General features: G+C 39.9%; 1 protein-coding gene and 1 pseudogene across 1 annotated transcript in view; one reads left to right on the top strand and one right to left on the bottom strand.

Moving 5' to 3' along the window:
* LOC145723330 (nesprin-2-like) overlaps window positions 1-25,864 on the top strand; it is a 98,186-nt gene that overhangs the window by 49,019 nt on the left and 23,303 nt on the right. Inside the window, exon 2 of the mRNA XM_081829753.1 lies at window positions 6,300-6,429. Within this exon, the coding sequence (XP_081685879.1) occupies window positions 6,351-6,429 (79 nt within the window). The 5' untranslated portion in view covers window positions 6,300-6,350. The remainder of the gene's footprint in view (window positions 1-6,299; window positions 6,430-25,864) is intronic.
* Window positions 4,992-6,239, bottom strand: LOC102745996 (ubiquitin-like protein 5 pseudogene; annotated as a pseudogene).

The following is a 25,864-nucleotide window of genomic DNA, read 5'->3' as shown; positions in this document are numbered from 1 at the left end:
AGAATCTAAACAAACAAAAAGCAGAAACAGACCCATAATACAGAAAACAAGCTGATAGGGGCGCCTGGGTGGCTCAGTTGTTAAGCGTCTGCCTTCGGCTCGGGTCATGGTCCCAGGGTCCTGGGATCGAGCCCCGCATTGGGCTCCCTGCTCAGTGGAAAGCCTGCTTCTCCCTCTCCCACTCCCCCTGCTTGTGTCCCCTCTCTCGCTGTCTCTCTCTGTCTGTCAAATAAATAAATAAAATCTTTTTAAAAAAAAAAAAAAGAAAAGAAAACAAACTGATGGTTGCCTGAAGGGAGAGATGTCGGGGGTGGACAAAATGGGTAAAGGGCAGCGAGAGATACAGGCTTCTGGTTATGGAAAGAATAAGTCACAGCGAGAAAAGGTACAGCAGAGAGAGTATCATCAACGGTGTTATAATAGGTTGTGTAGTGACGTGGTAGCTATGCCTGCGGTGAGCACATAATGTATAGACTTGTGGAATCGCTGTGTTGTCCAGCGGAAACTAATGTAACATTATGTGTCAATTGTACTTCAATTAAAAAAAATCACTTGGTCTGCGAATTTGTAGCAGTAGCTTCTGGTTCGGGGTGATGAGAGGACAGGTTATAACAGAACTAGGAAAAGTTGATGGAAAAAGATGAAGAAACTGCATATGTGCCACCAACTTTCTTCTGTGAGCTTGTAAGCAGATCAAAGCTGGTAACTGTCAGTTGCTAGGAATAGCGCTATAACTCAACCGACAAAGGGACGTCCTTTGGAATTGCTAGGTAGATCATAAATAATGCAGTGCCAATGAAGACTAGGAAAAAATGATGGGAAAAAATGATGACCTTTAAATCACCCCATTAAAGAATTACCTGTGTGCCTACTTCGTCCTGTCATGCTATACCTTCTGATCAGCCTCTGAAGATGAGATAGAAGTCTCTTTCCTCCTGCTGATAGAGTTTTCCAGGGCTCAAAAATAAGAGACCTGTTGAGCTATGAAAAAGACTTTTAGGAATCTTTTCTAGAAATTTCTGACAAAGCCAGAAATGTTTTCTAATATTTAATTTGTGTCAAGAGAGTATTTTCCTCATTATGAAGATATAGATATACAGGTTCCATAGCAAATAAATTGGAGAACTGACCCTGAACTAAATAATACCTTATTCCCCATTTTCTTGTCCTTTCATTAAAATAAAAACAAATATGTTTCTCTTATTGTAGCAGAAATATGCATTCACCATTTGAAATTTTAAAAATGCAGATAAGCAAAAGGAAGGAAATAAAAAGCATCCATAATTCTGTTCATGAGATATAATCTCTATTCAAATTTTATTTTTGAGTTGAAAAAAATTCTAATCATAATAATCCAAAGTAAATGCCAACCTTTCTTTCTTTCTAAGATTTTATTTATTTATTTGAGACAGAGTGTGGGCACACAAGCAGGGAGAGGGAGAAGCAGACTCCCTGCTGAGTGACATGGGGCTCCATCCCAGGACCCTGGGATCATGACCTGAGCCGAAGGCAGAATTTTAACGGACTGAGCCACCCAGGAGCCCCTCAACATTTCTTTAAAAAATGGAAATTCTCTAGTGTTTGAGGTTTTAGAGACACCAGAAGAATATTAAGATTTATTGCCTAAGCAAACCACAGTCATTTCAAAATAGCTATGCCATTTATAAAAGTGTGCCTATTGATTTATATGAATTTTAAAAACACAATTCCACACCATTCCACTTGATTTTAGAATCTTTAATGCCACAACATTAATTCTTTACCCAGTCTTTGGTTATGTGCCTGAAGATGGTCCATTATTTTCGTTCTAATCCCTGGATTTTTCATGTAATTTTGTGTAACTTTTATTTGAAAAGGAAATGTCAGGCTATGAGGAGCCCCTGGGAAGGGCTCTTCTGTGCTGATTCTGTCTGCACTGGGAAGAATGCTATCTGCACTGGGAAGTTGGAACACAGATGAGATGGCCTTGGGCAGTTTGGTTGCTAGACCCTGGTGACTCTGTGAGCCCGGGACACACCGTTGTTCCTCTGTCTGCCTTCCTTTTCCACACCCTTTCTAGCTTCTCAATTCAGACCCCAAGAAATCTCTCAAAGTTTTTTTTCTACTTTGTTCCAGTTTTTCATGGGCCCTATTTAGCAAGTAAATTCCTCTCTGGAGATGTTGACTATTTCTCACCCAAACCAGTTGTGTTGGAAATATCATCATAAATTGTCTTCTGTCAGGGCCTTATGACTTTTGCAGCATGTTCTGAGAAATAATGGTAGTAAGACCATAGTTGGGTTGATAATCTAACACTTCCAACTGATTTCAGTCTTTAAAGTTTAGTTTTACTTTTTTTTTTAAGATTTTATTTATTTGTGAGAGAGAGAATGAGAGACAGAGAACATGAGAGGGCGGAGGGTCAGAGGGAGAAGCAGACTCCCTGCTGAGCAGGGAGCCTGATGTGGGACTCGATCCCGGGACTCCAGGATCATGACCTGAGCCGAAGGCAGTCGCTTAACCAACTGAGCCACCCAGGCACCCTAGTTTTACTTTTTTTTAAAAGATTTTATTTATTTATTTGTCTTGAGAGAGAGAGAGAGCACAAGCACGGGGAGCGGCAGGCGGAGGGAGAAGCTGACTCACTGCTGAGCAAGGAGCCCAACGCAGGACTCAATCCCAGGACCCTGGGGTCATGACCTGAGCCGAAGGCAGACGCTTAACAGACTGAGCCACCCCAGGCGCCCCAGTTTAGTTTTACTTTTGATGGACATATTTTAGAAGCTCTAAGAAATTCTTCAGTAAATAAAAAATTATATTTTATTGACTTGCTTGCTAATAAATTTTCCCTATTAAAAACAGAAACCTCTTGGGTAAATACAGTTAACCCTTGAACATCATGGGGGTGAGAGGCGCTGATCCTCCTCCCCTCACCACACACACAGTTGAAAATCCATATAGAACTTTTGACTCTCCCCAAACTTAACGACTATTAGCCTACTGTTGAAGCCTTACTGGTAACAGTCAATTAACAAATATTTTGTATGTTATATGTATTACATACTATATTCTTATAATCAAGTGAGCTAGAGAAAAGGAAATGTTAAGAAAACCATAAAGAAGAGAAAATGTATTTTTAGCACTGTAAAATATCTTTGTACAAGTGGACCTGTGCAGTTCAAACCCATGTTCAGGGGTCAACTGTGGTTATTTTAAGGTCTATACTTCTTTTCACTAATACGTTCTTTTTCTTCAACTTTAATTTACGATGTTGTGAATCTCACCTACCAGTTTAGCACAGAAACAGTTGATTCTCTGGTTAGCAATTTGTTCTCTATTGTTCTGTTTTTATTTTAAAGTCTTCCCTCTCCATTTAATACCTTATATTTGATGAATAGTGAATGGCAATGAGTGATGTCTCAGAGACATTCTTATTAAATTCCAGGTATCATTTGAATAATGCTAATGGGATCATTTGGAGTGAAATGCTGTTTTATAATAAGTCCTCTCCTGACAGTCACATCTCTCTCCGGCTTCAAGTGTGGGGCGTGCCTTCTCCTTTGCTTCCACAGCACCTTCTACATACATTTATTAGAGGATTTCACTCAGTATTGTGTTCATTTGTCATTCTCAGAAAATTGAATTCCTTGGGGCACCTGGGTGGCTCGCTTGGGCGACTGAGTCTTGATTTCAGCTCGGGTCATGATCTCAGGGTTGTGGGATGAGCCCCATATTGGGCTTTGTGCCGAGCATGGAGCCTGTTTAAGATTCTCTCTCGCTCTGCCCGCCCCCCCTTCCCCCCCTCGCCCCGCCCTGTTTGCATGTGCATTCTCTCTATCTCTAAAAAAAAAAAAGAAAAAAAAAAGATTGAATTCCTTGAGAGCAGGAGCTAGCCTGTTTAAACACTTGAACAAATGAATGACAAAAAGAGTAAATAAAATATGGCAGTTTTAGCCAGCTCCAGGAGGTACCAGCATGTATTGTTTAAGAGCATAGACTCTGAAGCTCAGACTACCTGGATTCAAATCTTTGTTTCATCATTTATTAGCTATGTGTCCATAGACAACTGTATGTGACATTTTGTTTTGGTTTTTCAAATATGGGGATAATTAGAGTACCCAACTCTTACAGTTGTTATGAAGATTGAATGAGGTTGTATATGCAAAATGCTCAGAACAGTGCCTATGTATAGTAAGTGCTATATAAGTATTTGCTACCATTGCTGTTATCCCCCCTTTAAAAATATAGTCCTGGCATGGAATAGTGGATGCCCTTAGGAAATTCATTCAGGAATTCAGTTTTTTTTTTTTAAAGATTTTATTTATTTATTCATGAGAGACAGAGAGAGAGAAGCAGAGGGAGAAGCAGGCTCCCAAGGAGCAGGGAGCCCGATGCGGGACTCGATCCCAGGACCCTGGGATCATGACCTGAGCCGAAGGCAGACGCTTAACCATCTGAGCCACCCAGGCGCCCCAGGAATTCAGTTTTTCTCCTGTCATCATGAAGAAGTGTTTTGTCTTCACTTTGGGTTCAGGAGCCCTTGGGTATGGGAAGGGGTAGTAGAGGTCCTCAATACATCAAAAGCTGAGAACATTTGTAGCTTTATCAATCATCCGGCTGCACAGGCTCACTTGAACAGCATTTTCATTTTGATTAGAAGCATTATCAACTCAGTATGGTAACACTGTTAAATCAGGCAGGCTCTGATTCAGCTTAATTCCAAGGATAAGACAAAGTAATTATTAATTAACAAACAGTTTATTTGGTAGGTAAAATCTTTAACAACGGTGATCCATGGGAGAGATAACAAAGGAGTTTTGGATGATAAACAGAGTGGGGAAGACGGAATTGAAAGGTTTTGTTTTGTTTTGTTTTGTTGTTGTTTTTTTGCAACTTCTAAGATTTTATTAACATGAGTTTTTAAAAACAAGCATCCATACCAGTGTGGGGGTGAGGATGGGAGAAGAGGAGAGAGCAGGACAGGGCAGGGGAAGGAGTTCTCCTCATTGGCATTACAGCTCCAGGTTCATCCCATCCTAGATTTCATAGTTCCCCCAGAGACATGTTGTCTTTAAAAATCGTGTACCACTTCTTCAGGATGATCTTCTTCCAGTGGGTGCCATTTTGGGCTGCAATCAGCTTCTTAAGGTCTTCCATTTTCTCATCAGTGTTGCACTTGATGGGGACCTCACTCCATAGCTGGTCGTTACAAACAACCTCGATCAGGAAATGCCTGGAACCCCGCCAATGTCACAACCTCTTCACTCAAGGCCCGAAAGATTTTTGAAGTCTGGCTCTAGCATTAACTGTTGGATGATTTTTATTCTTTGCATAAAATGGTCTGTTGGATATGATTGATTGTATCTGTTGGGCTCAGGTTTATTTTTAGTTGTCTCCCTCCCAATACCTTATTATAAAGAATTTCTAATATACAGGAAAGGCAAAGGCTTTTACAGTGAATACCCATAATATTCTGAAGACACAGATTCTACCACTAATGTTTTGCTCTACTTGCTTGATCGGGTATCTGTACATTTATCCATTCTTCTATTCATTCCCTAATACATTTTATATTTTTATATACTTGGTTAGGCTTATTTTGATAAGAAAGTCATCATCTGTGTGGGAAAAGTCAAGTTTTTCAGCCCTCAGCATGCTAAGAGTGGCAAACATACATGAAGCAATAGAGTTGCACAGCAAGAATTAACTCTTACTGGAAGCATTCTTTAAGAGTCAAAGTGGGGGTTGAGAGAGAAATGTGTGGAAAAGTAAGTGCTTGGGAAAATAATTCAACATAATAGACAACCTCATCCAAACATTCTTTTTGATATACTTTTTTTTAGTTTCACTTTGCAAGCTCTGCAAGCTCAGTTATTGTTTCCAGTGAATGGCAACATTTATGGAGCAGAAAGGAACTAAGTTAAATAAAAAGTTATAAAGAAAATCCTTGCAGGTTGAAGTGAACAATAAAATGCACAAAAAGGCCTAAGATGTCAGTTTGTGTCAACTTTCCTTCCTCTAAAAGCAAGTTATGGGTTCTCATTGGGTAGCTTTCCTTTTCCCCACCAGAGTAGAATCCACAGTGCTAGCTCGTTGGGAGTCCTTCCAGCAACGTGGATAGGTCACAGGGCAAAATCTTGATTATGATTCAAAAAAGAAGGCGTAGTCACTTTGTTCCTCAGGAACTACGGAAACACTCACTAGAAAACTGCTTCTGTTGAAGGGCGGTTTTCATTTGTTGTTGCTCTCTGGCAATGCATGTTTACTAGAAATGCAGACTTGCAGAGTCACTAATGAGCATTTATCCCTTTTACTTTTAGTTCACTTCTTTAACTGAGATGGATATGATATAATCTCCGTTGAGTCAAAGGATGGCATCAAGTCCTGTGCCTCCCACCGAGGATGAACAGGTTTCCTTGGGCATCGATGATCGCCATATTTCACTGCAAGGTAACTGAGATTGGGTGGGGGTAACACCCATAGTAACTGTGGGAACCTTACCCTCATCTTTCCATCTGCTGCTTTCTGTCTCTCTTTTTGGTTTTCCAATTGTAGAACCTTTCAGTATATGTAAATGTCTTTATTGCTACCTCAGCTCTCTAAGAAAGTAAGAAATACCTGGAAGGAATTTGGTATCACAGTTTCTCACTCTGAGTGTATGTATTTTATTTGTAGTGAAGACAGTTAACCATGGTTTGCTTGGAATTGTTTGCACTTATTTTGCATCTTTTTGCTTAGCCTCTTTTATTTTTTTTTATTTTTTTTTTTTTTAAAGATTTTATTTATTTATTTGACAGAGAGAGACACAGCGAGAGAGGGAACACAAGCAGGGGGAGTGGGAGAGGGAGAAGCAGGCTTCCCGCTGAGCAGGGAGCCTGATGCGGGGCTCGATCCCAGGACCCTGGGATCATGACCTGAGCCGAAGGCAGACGCTTAACGACTGAGCCACCCAGGCGCCCCTGCTTAGCCTCTTTTAAATGTACATCCTTATTTTGCACAAAAAGAAAAGAAGAGTAGTATGATCATAAGTGAATGACCTTTCAATCCTGTGAATCCTGTGTGCATTTATGCAGACTCAGCACTGTCTGTATTTTTTTTTTTTTTTTTAGTGCTTCTTGTGGAGTTTAACAATATTTGTTTTGTACTTTGAAAATTCATTAGATTTTTCACCTTTATTGATAAAGCCAATTTTGAAGTTGAGTAAAGTTAGCTAGTATAGAAGAAATAAGGCCATGGTAAGCCTTTGAAAATATTTATGAGACTGTGTATTTTAAAGTAATCTTTAAGATTATGTACAGTTTTTGTTATTTATTTATTTGAGAGAGAGAGAAAAAGAGAGCAGGGGAGGAGCAGAGGGAGAAGGACAAGCAGACCTCATGCTGAGTGCAGAGCCTGACATGGGGCTCAATCCCAGGACCCTGAGATCATGACCTGGGCTGAAATCAAGAGTTGGATGCTTAACTGACTAAGCCACCCAGGTGCCCCAAGATTATGTACAGTTTTATACAACATTTTAGAATGGGGGCGCCTGGGTGGCTCAGTCGTTAAGCGGCTGCCTTCAGCTCAGGTCATGGTCCCAGGGTCCTGGGATCGAGCCCCACATCGGGCTCCCTGCTCCGCGGGAAGCCTGCTTCTCCCTCTCCCACCCCGCCTCCTCCCCGCTTGTATTCCCTCTCTCGCTGTCTCTCTCTTTCTGTCAAATAAATAAATAAAATCTTAAAAAAAAAACAAAATATTTTAGAATGTTACTTAGAAGCCATAGATTTTGAGTCATTTATTTTTATTTATTTTTCACTTTATTTTTTATTGAGGTGTAATTGACACACAACATCTTTATTAGTTTCAGGTATACAACGTAATGATTTAATATTTGTATATACTGTGAAATGATCGCCACAGTAAGTCCGGTTAATATCCATTACCATGCATAATTATAGATTTTGTTTTCTTATGATGAGAACTTTTTAGATAAGCAATTTTCAAATACACTATACAGTGTTACTAACTACAGTTTCCATGCTGTCCATTCCTTGTATTTGTGTCATCCATGACAAAGATCCCAAAATGACTTTCTTTTCTGATACTTTCTTTTGAATTAAAAGTATGTTTTGGATGGTTAGCTTCTTGACTTTGGGGTCAAGAGCTATTGCAATAGGCTACACCTACATGTATCGGGCTTTTAAAAATAAATATCATGTTGGGCGCCTGGGTGGCTCAGTTGGTTAAGCGACTGCCTTCGGCTCAGGTCATGATCCTGGAGTCCCGGGATCGAGTCCCGCATCGGGCTCCCTGCTCCGCAGGGAGTCTGCTTCTCCCTCTGACCCTCCTCCCCTCATGCTCTCTGTCTCTCATTCTCTCTGTCTCAAATAAATAAATAAAATCTTTAAAAAAAAAAAATAAAAAAATAAAAATAAATATCATGTAATTTGTATAGCCTAAGAAACATGTAATATGTTGAAGTAGTACTTGAGGTAAGAATTTTAAAAATTTTCAGTAAGTACATTTTTTAGAGTGTCATATAATATCCATAAGTAACTGGAATTAAATTTTCACTTAACTGGGTGGGAAGATGGGTAAACTAGGCGAGGGGGATTATGGAGGGCACTTGTGATGAGCACTGGGTGATGCACGGAAGTGCTGAGTCTCTGTATTGTACACCTGAAACTAAGACAACACTGTATGTTAACTCTACTGGAACTTAAAATAAAATTACATTAAAATCTTTTCATTTAACTGTGGGAAAAAGAAGCCCTGATGTTCTTGTTTTTCTCTGAAGTTTTGGTTGCATGTGAGTAATAACTCATATGACCTAAAACATATCAGGAAGAGGTGCATCAATAAATAGTAAGGTAAAGCTAATCTCTATTGCTGGCTCTGGCACTTACTAGTTCTTTGAACTTGGGCAAAAGACTATCTGTTTTGAGTCACAGTTTCCTCATATTTCAAATATGGGTGGTAATGCCTATGTTGTACCTATGTTTTGAAGATGAACAATAATAATAATGCGTAATGCATGCAGAGGGCCTAGCTCAGGACCTGACACAGAGCAGGAGTTTAATAAATGCATTGTAACTTCTTTTTATATATTCACAGTCAAAATCTTTGTCCCAAAAGGTTTCTTGTCTAGGAGCACACAGCTAGAGTAGAAACTGCTTAGTGTATAGAAAAAAATTGTCAACCAGAGTCTGGTTTTACTGCTTTTTTGTTTTGACAATTCTGTTCAGTGGTTTCCTATCACATGTAGGATAGTCTAGACTTCTTGGTGTGGTTCACAGGGTGGTGCTCCTTTTTCTCTGTCCTCATCTCCCACCTCACGCCCATTATCACCCTGTGGTCTAGCTCTACAGGTGCCCAAGGGCCCATAGTCCCCCTGCCTGTGTGCTTTGGTTCGGGCTATCCCCCTGCAGTCTCCCCTGTGTCCTCCTCCCCCTGGAAGAAGTCCAGCTTGCCTATCCCTCATCCATCCCTTACCCATCCCAAAGTCAGCCAGACTCAGCCTCCTCCTGAGCCCTGCTCTCTCTTTGGCTGAGATTCACACTCCCGTCTGTTCTCCCAAAGTACTTATTTTAGCACTTACAGTATTACAAGTTTATATTGTAGTATTGTGGTATTATAATTATAGTTATATTTCATAATGTTCTCTTCCCCACTGCAGTGCACTCCAAGACTTTTATGTCACAGGCTCTAGCTTACATAGCACTCTTAGGCACATGATCTCATTCAATCCTCAGATAGATATTTTTATCTTGGAGGTACGGAGAATGAAGCCATGGCTCAGGAAGATGGAATCAATCTCCCAGAGTCACACAGCTAGTGATCAGCAGAGCTGGGGTTTGAACTGGAGGATAGTTTTCTTTCCACTGCACCATCCCCCTCACATGTCAACACATAGAGACACATTTGAAGAACAATTTGAAAAAGGAATTTCCCTAACACTGTCTTTGGAAATTCTACTTAAATCTTAATCCATGGGATGGATGGGCATCTTCAAGTAACATTAATGATCTCAGGTTTGTGAGTAGCTTGAAACAATTAGCAAGTTACTGAGAAATGAGTGGTTTCTTATAGCATGTTTGAATTATACTAGGTTAGTACAATCTGCTTTCCAGTAAGAGATGAATATGGACTGCATGGCAACGGGAATGTGATGTACATGCACTGCCGATGTGAATGATTTTTCTTTATGACCCATTTAGGGGAACATGGTGCTGGACGCATCACTCTGTGGGGGGAGGGGTGGAAAGCCAATACTCTAATGTGGTCAGATTTACACCAGGTGAGTGCTGCTCACATGAGCCAGGTACACTCAGGGATGTCAAACATGACTATAGAATGATGGCTTAACTGTGAAATGAATAGATTTCTCAAGGTTAAGTTCTATATTATTATTAGCAGATTTATAATTCTTTCAGCCTGAGTTGAAGAAAGAAGGAAAGAAAGAAAGGAAGAAAGAGTGAGGAAGGAAGGGAGGGAGGGAGGGAGGGAAGAAGGAACTTATATATATTTCTGAAGGTAACTTTGGTTTCATACCAGGATTATTAGCTATTTGGACAAAAAATTGATAGGTGATATTATGTAACTTAGCTACTCCTGAATGGCAGGCTGTTGGCAATAGTCTTAAAAGCATTTGGCTTTCTACGCTATGTTATCAGACCTGTATTTCACAAAATTCACAGGTGCTTAATGATCCTTGGAGTAATATGAGAAAAGAGATTTTATGTAATATGAGAGGCTCAGGGTCACCGCTAGTAAGGAAGTTTTTTCCTTCTAATTTCAGAACATTTTTTTTAGAGACAGAGCCCTATTTAACTTATAACGCCTACTTTATTTTAGCCAAACATATCTAAGATAAGACAATTATGCCATTCCCTGACTTGGAATAATATAGTCAAGAAAAAGTTAGGACGTCTACATTGAAATGTAGTGAGTCATCGTTGATATGCTATGAAAACAGATTTCCATGTGTGCAGGGCTTACAGTGAATCAGGCCCAGGAAATCAGGCAGTGCTTTGCTGAGATTCATAGAGCAGGACAACAAACAAGCAACTTCATGTATCTTTTTGTTCATCTTTTGTGTGATCTTTGAGAAAATGTCCTTATGAAGGGGATGAAGGGATTTTTGAAGGCCCTTATTGTAGGGAGATATTTATGTTCTCAGTCTAGTAAGGAGCATAGCGTTGAAATGATTGGATTGTTGGGAAAGGAAAGAAATGGCATTGGTGAATTTGAGCAGCTTAACGTAAAAATGGAATTTATCTTAGTTTAGTGCATTTTGTACTACTACAGATGGTCCACATTTTAAATAAAATGATATATGAAAGTTCAGGCTATGAAAATAATAAACATAATTTTATTATGTTTAATAATTTAAAAATTATTTGCCTTACCAAAGAGTCCATTATAGAATTTCTTTAAATCTTTCCATTGGCTTTGTTATCTGGCAAAATAACAGGTGCTTTCTTTCCTTTTTATCCTAAGAAAATAGTAAATACATGTTTTGTATGAAATACCTGTGCCGAGCAAAGGTGTGTTGAGGGAACAATTCTTCGGAGTATTGGATATGATTGTGGAAGCAGTAACGGGTAAAGTTGGATGAGTATCACAGAATTTTCAAGTTGGAAGGGACTTTCTTTGCCATTCAATTTAATTTGAGACCAAACTAGGAATTTCTTCAGGAATATTTCTGCGACTAAGATCCCTGAGGGAGCTGAATTCAAATTCAAGAAGTTTGGGGATTTTTGCCTTTAGGCAGTGGGTAGCTTCTGGGTCGTGAGAGTGAGAATATGGTTGGAGGTTAGGAGGTCAGTCTGGCTTTGGGGGTATAAGGAGACTTGAAGTGGGCCAGAGAGTGGAGTTGGAGAAACCAGTTGGAAAGGTTTGCAAACATCTGGGTGTTGGGTAACATTTGCCTGGATTAGAGGTAAGCAGTGAATCTGAAAGTAGGGACAAATGTGAAAACTGTCAGGGTGGAGGACTCAGCGGGATTCTGAAACTACTGAATAGGGATCCTAGTAGAGAGGCTCCAAGGTCTAGAAGCTGAGCTGCTTGGGGTGATAACAATACAGCTATCAACGTCCATGTTATTAACTCTTTCTGTTTAGTGTTTCTCACTAAGTATTTAATAGCATCAAATAAGAAGGCCATGGGATATTATTTTCTATCGATGTGCTTAAGGTAAATTGTTGTAGATAAAATACACCGCTTACAAGGAAACTCTTGAGAACTTCATGTCATGCAAAGAGTGAAAGCACGACACAGGTAGAGGACCCATTTAAAAGTCAAATGAGTAATGAGTGAAGTTGCCGGACTAGGCTGACTCACCCTGTGCGATTGTAAACAGCAGCGACGGCATTCTTGAACTGTTTTGGACACTGTCTTTTTTTTTTTTTTTAATTTTTATTTGACAGAGAGACACAGTGAGAGAGGGAACACAAGCAGGGGGAGTGGGAGAGGGAGAAGCAGGGTTCCCCCTGAGCAGGGAGCCCGATGTGGGGCTCGATCCCAAAACCTAGGATCATGACCTGAGCCGAAGGCAGACACTTAACGGCTGAGCCACCCAGGCACCCCAGACACTGTCTTTATATATTTCAGATTTCAGTTATTTCTTTAGAACGTGTGAATAGAGTACTTTGTTGGCCACAAAAGGGTATGATAAATTTATGTAACAAGAGCAAAGTGCTTTTAGCAATGAGGTAGGCCAGTGCTTTAGAAAAATAACATTTGAGGGCACCTGGGTGGCTCAGTCGGTTAAGTGTCTGCCTTCGGCTCAGGTCATGATCCCAGGGTCCTGGGATCGAGTCCCGCATCGGGCTCCCTGCTCTGTGGGGAGCCCGCTTCTCCCTCTCCTCCCCACTTGTGCTCTCTATCTCACTATCTCTGTCTCTCTCAAATAAATAAAATCTAAAAAAAAAAATAACATTTGAATATAGAACGTTATCATTAATTAGACAAAGAACTAGGGAGGAGTATGTATCAATTACGTTTGCCACCGCACGAGGAGTTAACTTTCATGCAGTCCTGCCAAAATGCTGATGGATGGTTAACCATCCGCGGGAAACTGTATAAAATCACCTTCAGCCCAGTTCCTGTGTCATTTCAAACAATGCTCATATGTTTGATTTAGTGTTATCGTCCAGATGATATATTTTAAAAGATTAAAAAAGCCTCTATGCCTTCTGGATAGACATTACTTGGTAGGGCTTGATAGTGAAACACGGGTCCCTTAGGTTATTACTCCATTGAAATTTATTCATTATTTACTGAGTGTCCATCTAAAGGAGGCTTTCAATTTATGTGATATTTTTAGACATTATTCATGTTCAGTGGGCTAGATAATAAACATAATAATGTGATGTAATGTTTAATTTTATTCAGTTGCTCAGTAAACACTGAGCGCCGACCACGTGTGGTAGGCTTGTTGTTAAGGGGACAAAAATGTGAATAGATTGAGCACCTTCGAGAAGCGTGTGGTGCAGCTGGGCTTCCACTTGTTGATATGTGAAAGTAGGAAAATGAGCTGGGATGCAGGTTTAATCATTCTTTTTAAAAAATTTTTTTAAAGATTTTATTTGTTTATTTGACAGAGACAGCGAGAGAGGGAACACAAGCAGGGGGAGTGGGAGAGGGAGAAGCAGGCTCTCCATTGAGCAAGGAGCCTGATGCGGGGCTTGATCCCAGGACCCCGGGATCATGACCTGAGCCAAAGGCAGACGCTTACCTACTGAGCTACCCAGGCACCCCAGATTTAATCATTCGTATGTAACAAGGTCCTTCTTGCTCCTAATTTTGGATCCAACATAAAATTTAACCAAAATATGACTGAATATGCTGTCTGGAGTATCTTTTCACATTTCAGGTGTAGGGAGGTGAAGAATGAATGTGTTTTCTATATAATATTATCTGCAACGTGAGTTATCTATCCCTCTCACTGTAAAAATCAAACATTTTCTTAAGAACTTCCTTGGAGTTAGTTGTCTTCTTGCTGAACCTCTTATGATTATTTTTTTATCCTAGAGTTTCTGCTCATCCTTGGACATCGCTTGCTTTAATAAGCCCTCTGAGTTCCTCCAAGTGTGTATGAGGTGCCCTGCGTAGGATACTCCTGCATCTTTATTGCCAGTGACGTTTCTGACATATTTTAGGCTTTTGGTAAACAACTGTGTAATGAATAAATGAGTGGTCATTTCCAATATAAAAAAAATATAAAACACCCTGAATTAGAAGAAGGGTTCAGTGTTCAGGAAAACCAGTGAGAGAGGATGGAAACATGGATCTCTTTAGACATGAGGCAGTGAGGTGTGTTTATGGTGTTTGCAGGCTCAGTGGTGGTTAACTATTGTGTTTCTGAAATTCTGTTTACTTTATGGCGGTGAGTGAATGAAACCATGTAAAATCTGAGAAAGAGGAATGGGATTAATAAAAGGCTTCTGGGTAGAATTTCTACCCTTTTACAGCCAGATCCCCAATGTGGAATTTGATGGAAATGATGAATGAAGAGTAAGGTAAGGACATGTACTATCAGGCAGTATTTCTGCTTCCCTAATCAGTTCATACTGCTTAGTTATTAGGAATGAAAGCAAATCATCTCTGGGGTCTTTTTTAGGGATTAGGTGATTGTTATACCCAGAGAAAATAATCAAATCATGGTTCTTCCCCAACTATCAGTGCTGTACTGTCCCAACACAAAAGCTTCCAGAAAGTTCCTGATATCATAGTAGCTGATGATGTCCTTTGCTGTGTTTTCTTGGAAGATTACTTGCCTTGATATTGTAAAGCTTTATAATCTTAAAATGTTCCAATTAGGCGAAGAATAAGATAGCTCTGCAAGCAGTAGTATTTGTACTGTATAGTCTCTTTAAGAGAGAAAATAAATTTTTTTTCTTAGGTTGTATATATACAGTTTTGGCTTCTGGGAACTTTGGTTTTGTTTTTGCCAAGAGTGTGGGGATAAGCTTACTTTATTCTGGGTCAGTTACATTTTGAAAACTAGGGCAAGATAAATCCAGGGTCATTTAGAGTCCTGTTAAAGTAGGTTAACAAAGATCTCATTCATTCCTTATAGAAATCAGAATCCTTTTTAATTAGCCCCATGGGAGATACAAGAGTTTTCTAAGCTTTTGTGTATGTGTGTGTTTCAGGAGGGAGTAGAATTATTCAGAGCTTGAAGTAGTATATTAGGAAAAATAAAATTCGAAATAATTTCTCCTTGAAAATGGGAAAGTAAGAAGTCAATATAAGATATTAATTTATAACCATTTGATGGGGTTAGTGCGTGATTTTACACTCTAAAAATTAGAGGTTATTCTAAATGTGCATCTTCAAGAGATTACCTCCCCCATCCGATTTCAGCGTTGATGATTACAATTTCTCTGATGGCTGTGTTTTTCTAAAACATTCAGGGGAATTTTGATAAAAGGTAACTGCATCTGTTGTTCTCAACATATGTATGAGAACTGAAGGTTACTACCACCAGGTATTTTTAGAATCATTTAAAAATAGTACATAAAAGGATAGGAATGATTTATCAGAGAAATGAAATGTTCGAAGTTCTAAATGTGTGTTTTTTTGGAGGAGAGACGTGAGATTCTGGGTCAATGATCTCTCCTAGTCGTTGACAGTCTGTGCGGTGATGCATGTTGAATGAGCATAGAGAGAAAATGGCGGAAGAATGGCCGCGCACGCTTACTCTCTGCCCCCAGGCTGGAGCAGCACTCACCGGTCATGCCTTGGTCTTTTCCGTCTTTGTTGCTCAGGATCTACCAATTGCATCAGCAGCTAAATGTTTTAAGATGAAAGGCACCTAGCTCAAATCAGAACACAAACAGCCTTTATCAAATCTGAATAACATTTAAGATCTTTCCAAAACATAGTCATTGTTGGCCCTGTCTTCAGTTAAGCAGGATTATTAATAGTGAGGACTAGTTCTGCTGTGTGTCTCTGTCTGCCTCAGTCTGAATGCTTACATGGAGAACTTCTAGCATGGTTTGATGTCTTCGAAACAAAATGTTTCAAAAGTATACATGGATCCACACTTAGCAATTCGTCACACACTTATGATTTTTCTGAGTACAGGTGAACCTGTTCATTGATACTTGCATGCAATGTGTGTTTCCTGAGACCCTACACTGTATCAGGCACTATTTTGGATTAAGAGAATACTGAGGTGAACAACTCCAACAAGCTTCATATGCCCACGGTGCTTGTATTTCAGTTATTAGAGAGACAAAGAATAAATAATGAAGAAAAATATCAGCCCACGAAAAGTGCTATGGAGAGGATTAAAAATGGGTTTATGTGTTGATTTCCTGCTTTCTTTAGATCAGGTGGTCAGTGAAGGTCTTTGAGGAGGAGACATTTAAGGAATCATTATAACACAAAGGAGCTGCCAAGCAAAGAACAAGGGAAGAGCATTTCAGGCTGAGGCAGTACTAAAGGAAAAGCCCAAAGGTAGAAACAAGCTTGGTGAATTCAGGGAGCCTGGCGTGGCTGGAATGTGGTGGGCAGGAGATGGTACTGGACAGCAAGGCAAGGCAGAGCTGGATCAGGCAGGGGTTCATCAGCTCTAAGGGAAGGTGCGTGAGGACGGTTTTAGTTAGGGGAGTAACATGATCTGATTTACATTTTCCAAAATATCACTCTGGCTGCTGGGTGGAGAGGGGATTATCTGAGAGGTGGGAGGGGAAGCAGCAAAGCCCTTTGTGATGCTTTTGTTGTCCAGGTGAACTATCAGAGTAGGTTGGATAGTAGTAGGGTGATAGGAATGGGATAAAGAATCATAGTTTTTTTTTTTTTTTTTTTTAAGGATACTTGTGAATGTTGGGATGTATGGAGTGAGTAGTAAGAGAGATCAAGGATAACTTCTAAATTTTGCTTTGAGCAATTGAGTAGTTGGTTATGTAATTTATTGCAATGAGGAAGACTGATCGACAAGTTTTGGGGAGATCAAGAGGTTTTTTTTGCCATGATAGATATGAGATGCTCATTTGATACCCAAATGTACATGTCAAGTAGACAGTTAGATGTGAGGATCCAGAGTTCTAGGGAGGGGTATAGATTTGGGAGCCATCAGTATGTGGCTGGTATATTTGCAATTAAAACCATGGCCTGGAAGAGATCACCCTTGGAGTGTGTAGCTAGAGCAGACCTTTTGGATCTTTCAGTGTTTATTTTTTTTTTTAAGATTTTATTTATGTATTTGCTAGAGAGAGAGCACAAGCAGGGGAGGAGTAGGTAGAGGGAGAAACAGGCTTCCCGCTGAGCAAGGAGCCCGATGTGGGACTCGATCCCAGGACTCTGGGATCATGATCTGAGCCGAAGGCAGATGTTTAACCAACTAAGCCACTCAGGCATCCCGGATCGTTCAGTGTTTAGAGGTAAAGCGGAAGAGGAAGAAAAGCAAGGGACATCGAGAAGGAGTAGCTAAGGCCAAAGAAGGCAAACTAGGTCAGTGTAATGGCATGGAAACTTCTAGATTTCCAGAAGGGGGGAGGGATGCCTGGTGGCTCAGTAGGTTAAGTGTCTGCCTTTGGCTGAGGTCATGATCTCAGGGTCCTGGGATCGAGCCCTATGTCAGGCTCCTTTCTCACTGGGGAGTCTGCTTGTCCCTCTCCCTCTGCCCCTCCCCCCGCTCTTGCTCTCTCACTCTCTCTCAAATAAATAAATAAAATCTTAAAAAAAAAAAAAGAGAAGGGGGTAATGTCAACTGTATTGAAGAGAAATGGCCAGTGGATTGGACTCATAGAGTTAGTTGGTGGCTTTAACAGGGTTAGCCACGACTCAGGTGGTGGAGACAGAGCCTGATTGGAGTGGGTGGAGGAGAGACTAGAGGTGAGGAAGTAGAAACAATGACTTAACACCTTGAAGAAATTTTGCTGCGAAGGGTAGCGGAGATAGCGTCCTTGTTGAAGCAAAACGTAGGAATTTTTTAAGGTAAGAGATACTACTCCATTATTTGTTTTTCTAAGTATAGGTTAATTTATCCTTAGATCCCAGTTCATTTATTTGTTCTTTCATTATTTGACAAGTGCTATTGAACGCCTATGGTGTACAAGACACTGTACTGAATACATGGGATGACACATAGAATGTGCTGTCCTACAATGTACCTTCTGAGTACAGGGAGACAGCAAGTGCATAGACTAATACAGGATGATATGGGTGTGCTGCAGGAGAGAGAAGACATGGTACTCTGGGAGTACAGAGTAGGGGCACCCACCAGTCTTGGGGGTCAGGGAAGGCTTCCCGTAAGGTAGCCTTGCTGAGAATTAGATGGAGTGGTTGGGATCAAAGCTAGTTTTCTTTTAATGAGTTTAGAAGTGAGTGGTAGGTAAGGATGTGAAGACAGCCAGTGTAGACAATACTTTCAAGAAATTTGGGTTTAATGTAGGGGAGAGAGATAGGGTGGTAAGCTGGAGGGGCCATGGATCCAATATTTCAGCTGAGTTTTAATTATGATGAAAAGAACGTGGATTTTGGTATCAGACACATCTGGATTTGAATCTCCTCTACTGGATGTGAGATCTAGAGCATAGTAAATAGGACACAGGGCACTTTCAATAAGTGTTTATTGAATGAGTGATTAAAAATCCTTCATCTTCTGGGAGCTACAGTTTTCTCATTCGCAAAATGCCTACCCGACCTCTTCATTGGACGGCTTTAATGAAATGATGTCATTATTCCTTACCCTGAATTCCTACTTACTCCTAGACACAAGTTGGTTCAGCAAGCCTTCTGAGCCCCTTTAAGTGTGTCTTAGGATACCCATATATTATCATAGATTTATATTGTTACATTATATGAATATCTCAGAGTTTATGATTTCCTCACTATTTTTGCTAAGCCTTTCCTGTTCCCTTGTGTTGTCTCAAGAATAAGTCACACATGTAAATCAGTCCAGTTACAGAGATGTTTCTCAGAGTGAGCTGTGTGATTCCCTTGAATCAGAGACTGTGGGAGTTGGGACCTAGAACTCTGAACTCAAACAATGACCCTGAGTAGTTTGCTGGCATTCAAAAGTGTAAGAATCCTAGATTTGTAATCACAGCACAGATCACTTCAGTGTGGTCTGGTTCTTTTGTGCTCAGAAGTCAGGGCTCAGGCTCACACATGATTTTCAAAAGAAAAGCACTCAGTTTTATATAGTAGATGAAAGGTAGTAAGGAGTAAGAAATATGTGTTGAAAGAAATGGAGTCATTTCTTTGATTTATTCATTCCGCAAATATTTATCTAGCAACTCAGATGAGTCAGAAGAGGGTGAGAAAGAGGAGAGCAAATAGCACCCCAAATTCTAGGCATTTTATCTGTATTGTGGGCTCATTTGCATGTGCTAGAAATACAAGGTGTACTTACGTAGAGAGCCAGGAGCTATGTTTCAGGGAGGCTGGAAACAAAAGCTTCAGTGTGAGAATCTCAGGTGTTGCACAGGGTGTGGTTCGCTCATGTGGCGACAGGAAGAGGCTGGATTGCACACGCTGAGGCCCAGAGTAGAAATCATTTGTTGTATGTCACGTATTTCCCCAATAAATTCAGTATTTAAACCTCTACATTGGGCGGGGCGCCTGGGTGGTTCAGTCAGTTAAGCGGCTGCCCTTGGCTCAGGTCATGATCCCAGGGTCCTGGGATCGAGCCCCGCGTCGGGCTCCCTGCTCGGCGGGGAGTCTGCTCCCTCCCCCTCTGCCTGCCACTCGGTCTACTTGTGCTTTCTCTCTATCTCTCTGCCAAGTAAATAAATAAAATCTTTAAAAAAAAAAAAATCTTTAAATCTCTACATTGGGGAAATATAGCCACGAAACCCCACTCCCTTCTCCTGCAGCCATTTAACTATTCATTCAACAAACATTTTCTGAATTCCTACCACATGTGGTAGATGCTGCAGGCAAAATGAGAAGCAAAATCAGACCCAGGCTCTCATGGAGCCAGTAGGCTAATGAGAAGGCACATGTTAATCAAATAATCTCACAGATATTCTCTCATATTTTTTGGGAACAGCTTTATTGAGATAAACCATCAAAGTGGAAGGGGGAAGAAGGTTAGATCTACTGGCTGAAGCGGGGAATGGATTGAAGGGAGCAGAGCAGATCTGGCTGGCCACGGGAGGAACAGGCCGTGGCTGATGGCAGATGGGGCAGGAGAGCAAGGGGAGCCTAGTGGTATAGGAAGAAGAGGATACCAAAGCTACACGGGAGCAAATTTGGCCTGATTTGTGGTAGGCTGTATTTGGGGATGATGAAGGATGGTGGTGTTAAATCTCTGAGGTGGAAACTCTGGTGAGGACAGGTGAGGGGAGAGGGAGGGAAGGAGGGAGGGTGTGATTTTAGTCCTGGAATGCTGAGTCTGATGGGGGGGTGCTGTTTTTTCTGTAGTGCCAGCACAGATTCTCCAGGGGAGAATATTGACATAAAAGAGTGTTGAGGGGGCACCTGGGTGGCTCAGTGGGTTAAGCGTCTGACTCCTGTTTTCAGCTCAGGTCATAATCTCATGGGTGGAGGGATTAGAGCCCTGTGTTGGGCTCCGCGCTCAGTGGGGAGTCTGCCTGAGATTCTGCCCCTCCCTCCATTCTCTCTCTCTCTCTCTCAAATAAATAAATCTTTTTTTTTTTAAGATTTTTTATTTATTTGCGAGAGAGAGAATGAGAGACAGAGAGCATGAGAGGGAGGAGGGTCAGAGGGAGAAGCAGACTCCCTGCTGAGCAGGGAGCCCGATGCGGGACTCGATCCCAGGACTCCAGGATCATGACCTGAGCCGAAGGCAGTCGCTTAACCGACTGAGCCACCCAGGCGCCCTCAAATAAATAAATCTTAAAAAAAAAAGTGTTCAGATTGAGATATGGTTGCATGCTGTGCTTACGAGTTTTGTTAGTCAGGAGTTACCTTCTAAACTCAGCTCTTCTCATTCAATAAGCGAGATCTCAGTCTTGGTACTATTTATTTTTCGTTCTTGCTGGCTTGTTTGTTTGCTTATGGTTGGTTGCAAGGAAATGTGCAGTAAATTGTCCCCCTGCCTTTCTTGTTAGTTAATAGTTTCCCCTTTTGTAGTTCAGTGACACACCTTTTCCTGTTTATTCTTCAAATATTTTAGGCTTTTCTTATTTTGATTGTGCATGCCTGTGTGCTTTTATTCCCTTACTTTGTTTCTTCATTTATTTCTGTTTATTATCATCTCCATGAGAAACAATAGAAGAGGTGGCCTTATTATTTTTAGTTCCCTTTCTATTCGGTAACAGCTTGATTAAGATTCTTTGAGACAGCTGTTGGGACACATGGCTAAAACATGTTGCATTATTTTTCGAATTTAGTAATCCTTACCATTTCTTTTTTTTTTTTTTTTTTAAGATTTTTTAAATTTATTTGACAGAGAGAGACACAGCGAGAGAGGGAACACAAGCTGGGGGAGTGGGAGAGGGAGAAGCAGGCTTCCCACTGAGCAAGGAGACCGATGTAGGGCTCGATCCCAGGACCCTGGGACCATGACCTGAGCCAAAGGCAGACGCTTAACAACTGAGCCACCCAGGAGCCCTATCCTTACCATTTCTGTCCCAGCGGACAGTGAGTTGGCAGTGTTGTTTTAAGGAATGGCAGCAAGGTCTCACTATAGTACCTGCCCTTTTGTTCAAGGCAGTTTATTCACCAAAGAAAGAAATCGTCCAGGGGTTAGGATAAGACATAGGCCTAGTAACTGTTGTCAGTAAATTCTTCTTCTCCATACAGTAAGACAGTTTGATCCTCCATACTCTTAATACTAAGTCTTTCAGTCAGCAAATATTTATTGAGTACTTCTTATCTACAGGGTACTGTGCTAAGGGGAAGCAAAACCACAAAAGCATAAATGTTTAAGGTTCATACATTGAGTAGGAGAGAAACCACACGCCCTTACATGACTATAGTATATGAGCAGCAAATGGTAATTATCATAAGATAGAAGTAGGCTGTTGGGCCATACATACAGCTATCCTTTAATAAAAATACAAATAGAGGGGCGCCTGGCTGGCTCAGTCGGTAGAGCACGTGACTCTTTATCTCAGGGTTATAAGTTCGAGCCCCACGTTGGGTGTAGAAATTACTTAAAAATAAAATCTTTAAAAAAAAATACAGATAAAATAGGAGTCAACATACTATTTTACAACTTCCTTTTTTTCAATTAAGAATATATCCATATCAGCACATAAGAACACAAATGTTCTTTTTATTGGCCAGATATTTTCTTCTTACTTTCTGGTAATTTGGAAGGGTTATGATCTCCTTTTAAAATATTTCTTATAGCTTAGCAGATGCTTTTTAACTTTAGTATAACTAAATCTTGAATTATCAACTTAAAAAATGAAGCTATGATGTATATTCATTTAATTTACATATACATACATTCATTCCACAAATATTGGCTGAGTGCCTCCTACTTGTGAGATAGTATTCTGAAAGCTAGTGACCCAGTGACCAACCCAAACAAATCCTTGCCCTTTTAGAATTTATGTTCTTTATATTTAATCTGTCTAGAAGGATGCACAGGAAACTGTTAATTAATGTTGTCTCTGGGAAAGGAAAATGGGAGGTTTGAGGGAAGTGAGGTTAACTTTTCATTTTGAGTACTGCTTGGAAAAATGTTTTATGAGTATTGTATATCACTTTCTAATAACAATAAGAAAAAAAAATCCAATAAAGTATTGTGGGAGACTAGAACCAGAAGAGATTATATCTATTTCTCTTTAGGAAGGGGGGCATTTGAACGGAGTATGTCTTATTTTAACAGGTGTCTGTTGAATGCCCACCATGTACATCGTGCTGGATGCTGGGATTTTTATAAATCCAGAGGGAGATGTGGAGGATTGGCCATTCCAGAGGATACATAGCATGGCAGTGCAGAAAAAAGTGAAAACTTTTTTTTGAGTGAAACTTAACTGGGGAACTGTAGATTTCCAGTTTGCTAGAAAAGTAGGATATGAGTAGGGAAATCATGGGAGATGAGTCAGGGAAATTAGATTGGAGCCAAACTATGAATGACCTAGAATGTTAGGCTAAGAATTTAGAATTTATTCGCTAAGGAATTAAGGAATGATCAAAAGATTTTAATGAGCAGAGTGACAGATCAAAAGAATGAATCTGGAGCCAAGTGCAGTAAAACTGTTAACAATAACCCAATAATAGAAAGAGAAGGAGAAATTCCTGGATAGAAGGAGATTGCAAAGCTTCCTCAGTGAACTCAGGCAGGAGAGGACATTCTTGGATAAGCCACATTGTAATAACGCATTGCTCTGTGTTTGAGTGAAAACGTAAACTAGGGATTCTCATGTCTGAGGTAACCGCTTTTGAACTCCTACTCTGGGGGAGGACTGCTGGAGTCAAAATTTTAATTAATTAATTAATTAATTTTGGGGGAGTCAACATTTTAGATGAACTCTTGTGTGGCTGGGTCTTGCTGCTCCCTAGTAGTAGCCACAGTAGTTTTCCTGGGAACCTTATAATGAATTTAAAATCCATACTTCTTAACTGAGCTTAACTCAATTTGTTTTCATTTAAAGGTGCCTTCCAGCTAAGGGTATGTGATGCCAGCTCACAAAAGGCAGATTGAATAAGAACAAACTCGGGGATTAAATGTATTTTTATGGTAATGACATCTAGAGAAAACCTTTGCCTACTCTGTCTTGCTTCTCAAATTCAGTCAGATATTTTCCAAGAATGATAGTCACAGATATCTACATGGGCCTGAATAAAATTCACTGGCTACATTTTTCTACATTATCCATATTTCTTATTTGCCTTAAAAATCAGGATAGAGACTTTTTCATTCTCCATTCCTTGGCGTTTTACAGAGAAATCCATCATTAGAATAGATTTTATTATTCTTTTTAATTCTTTTGCTTTTTTTTTATCCCTAACAGGTGCTGATTCTATTCTCTCTATGTGCCATTTTGAGAAGTGTTTTATTATTTTACTAGAAACTTACCCCAGAAATTACAAAATAAAATCTGGCAGTTTAAAAAAAAAAAAAATCTCACCCACTCAAATTAAGTTGCTTTAAAGCAGTTGGTTCTCAATTATTTTTTTCCCAATGGGTCAGCCTTTGAAAAGAACAAATGGTTACTTATCCTGCCATAGGGTGAGCTATTTGGCTGTGGTTCCTGTTGAATTAATACCGCTTTTCAGGGATAAGACAGTATGAAAATGTGAGAAAAGTGTGTCAAGGGATAAATAAAATGGCACATACTAAACCATTTAATTCAGCTGTTGCAAAGGTGTTTAATTGTACTTGGGACATCTTTGTTTGCCGTTCAGCAAAGGGTCCTTGTTGCATTTGAAGGGTTCTGATTTCCAGGATGACGAGTTGTTCTCTAAATGCGGACAATGAGTTCGTTAAAAGCCATGAAGTTTCTTTTCTAATTCCTTTTCTGAAGATTTCATTTGGGCTTTGTTTCCTTTGCTAAACTGGAGAGCACCGGTGGGGATTTGTTCTGGCTGCTTCTCTTTTTGTTTTCCCCCTGGTTTCTATTAGATTTTATCAAATTAGGACAAGAATAACTTAGGGTTTTCGTTGGAAAAGTTTTGATCGTTTTCAGTTTAAGTTTATGTCCATGTCAGGATATATGTCAGTCCAACCTCGGATTAGATTAGGTGCACCCAGTTTGAACAATCCAGTTAGAGTCCTGGTTTCCCTGCCTGTTTTCTCAGCCTAGGAAAGTTCATTCCTGTTTGCTCAATACCAAGACCCTTTTTGTCTAACATCGCACGAAAATGAAATGATCCCTCATATTATCTGGAAATAGTTTGGAATGACTGGGGTTTCCAGGTGGATGCGGAATACTGAAACTCCTCTGGGGCACACAAAGCTCTTTCTGTTCTCAGTTTACCCTTTCCAAGATGATTTTACCCACCTTCCACAGATGTCCGTCCCCCTTCCTTCTCCCGCCATGTAACTCTCCTAAAGTAAGGGCAGACTCTTCTCTCCTGGACCTAGCAGTATTCCTGATTGGTTTCTTTTTCACACTTTATCACCCAGAAAGAAAATTCTCTCTTGGTCCCTTAAGGATAGGAAGAGTCATCTTTGTTTTGTTTGTTTGGGATTTCTGCTTTATTGTTACAATAATGGATAGGTCCCTCCCTGCTTTTATCCATGGCCTTGATTAATGTACATTGTGTGCTGGTAACTTGATCCTGGGATCATAAAACTGTTCTCTAGTTTTTTTTCTATTGAGCAAAATTAACCTTCAGCACAATTTTTGTTTAAATGTTTAAATACATGTTTAAAAATATTGTTGAAACATCTACTGACACTAGGAGAAAAAGCAATGAAAACGTATCTCAAAGATTCTAGAAGATGTCGTAACATTTTGAACTATAGGACAGAATTGTGGTTCTTTGTAATTCTTTTGTTTATATAAAACAAATAACTTTCAAAAGCCTACAGTATCTGGTTGGCTTGCCAGAACTCAATTCAGTTCAGCTAACAATTATTGAGGACCCTGTACTGTGTAAATCACTGGGCTATAACTAATTTAAGCTGGTAATACAGAAAAATGAAGTGGATTTAAAAAGATAAGAAAAAAATCCAATGAGGCTAAGTGCATCTTTAATCTCTAATCAGCCAGGATTGTAAACACCCCAAAATACATTTACTCAGATTCTCTTCAGTTCCTCAACCTGAACTCGCATCAGATTAAAAATTTTTTAAGAACTCCAATTAGATCTCATGCCAACAATCCCAGTCTATTATAACTGTGGTAGCTAGAGATTAATAAAGGAGAGTGGAAGGGGTCAAAGAAAATGTATTAGAAGATAGATCAGACAATTAAAAAAAAAAGAATATAAACACATAAAGGTAGATTTGGCCATCTTGGTATAGTAAATAAAACATCACTAATAATAATCAGTGAAATTATCACTTATGAATTTTAATTAT

This window comes from Leptonychotes weddellii, chromosome 9 (genome assembly GCF_054177405.1).
Source record: "Leptonychotes weddellii isolate Sample4059 chromosome 9, ASM5417740v2, whole genome shotgun sequence".
Lineage (NCBI taxonomy): Eukaryota > Metazoa > Chordata > Mammalia > Carnivora > Phocidae > Leptonychotes > Leptonychotes weddellii.
The sequence above is the reverse complement of the archived record's forward strand: the minus strand, read 5'-3'. Positions and strand labels throughout refer to the sequence as shown.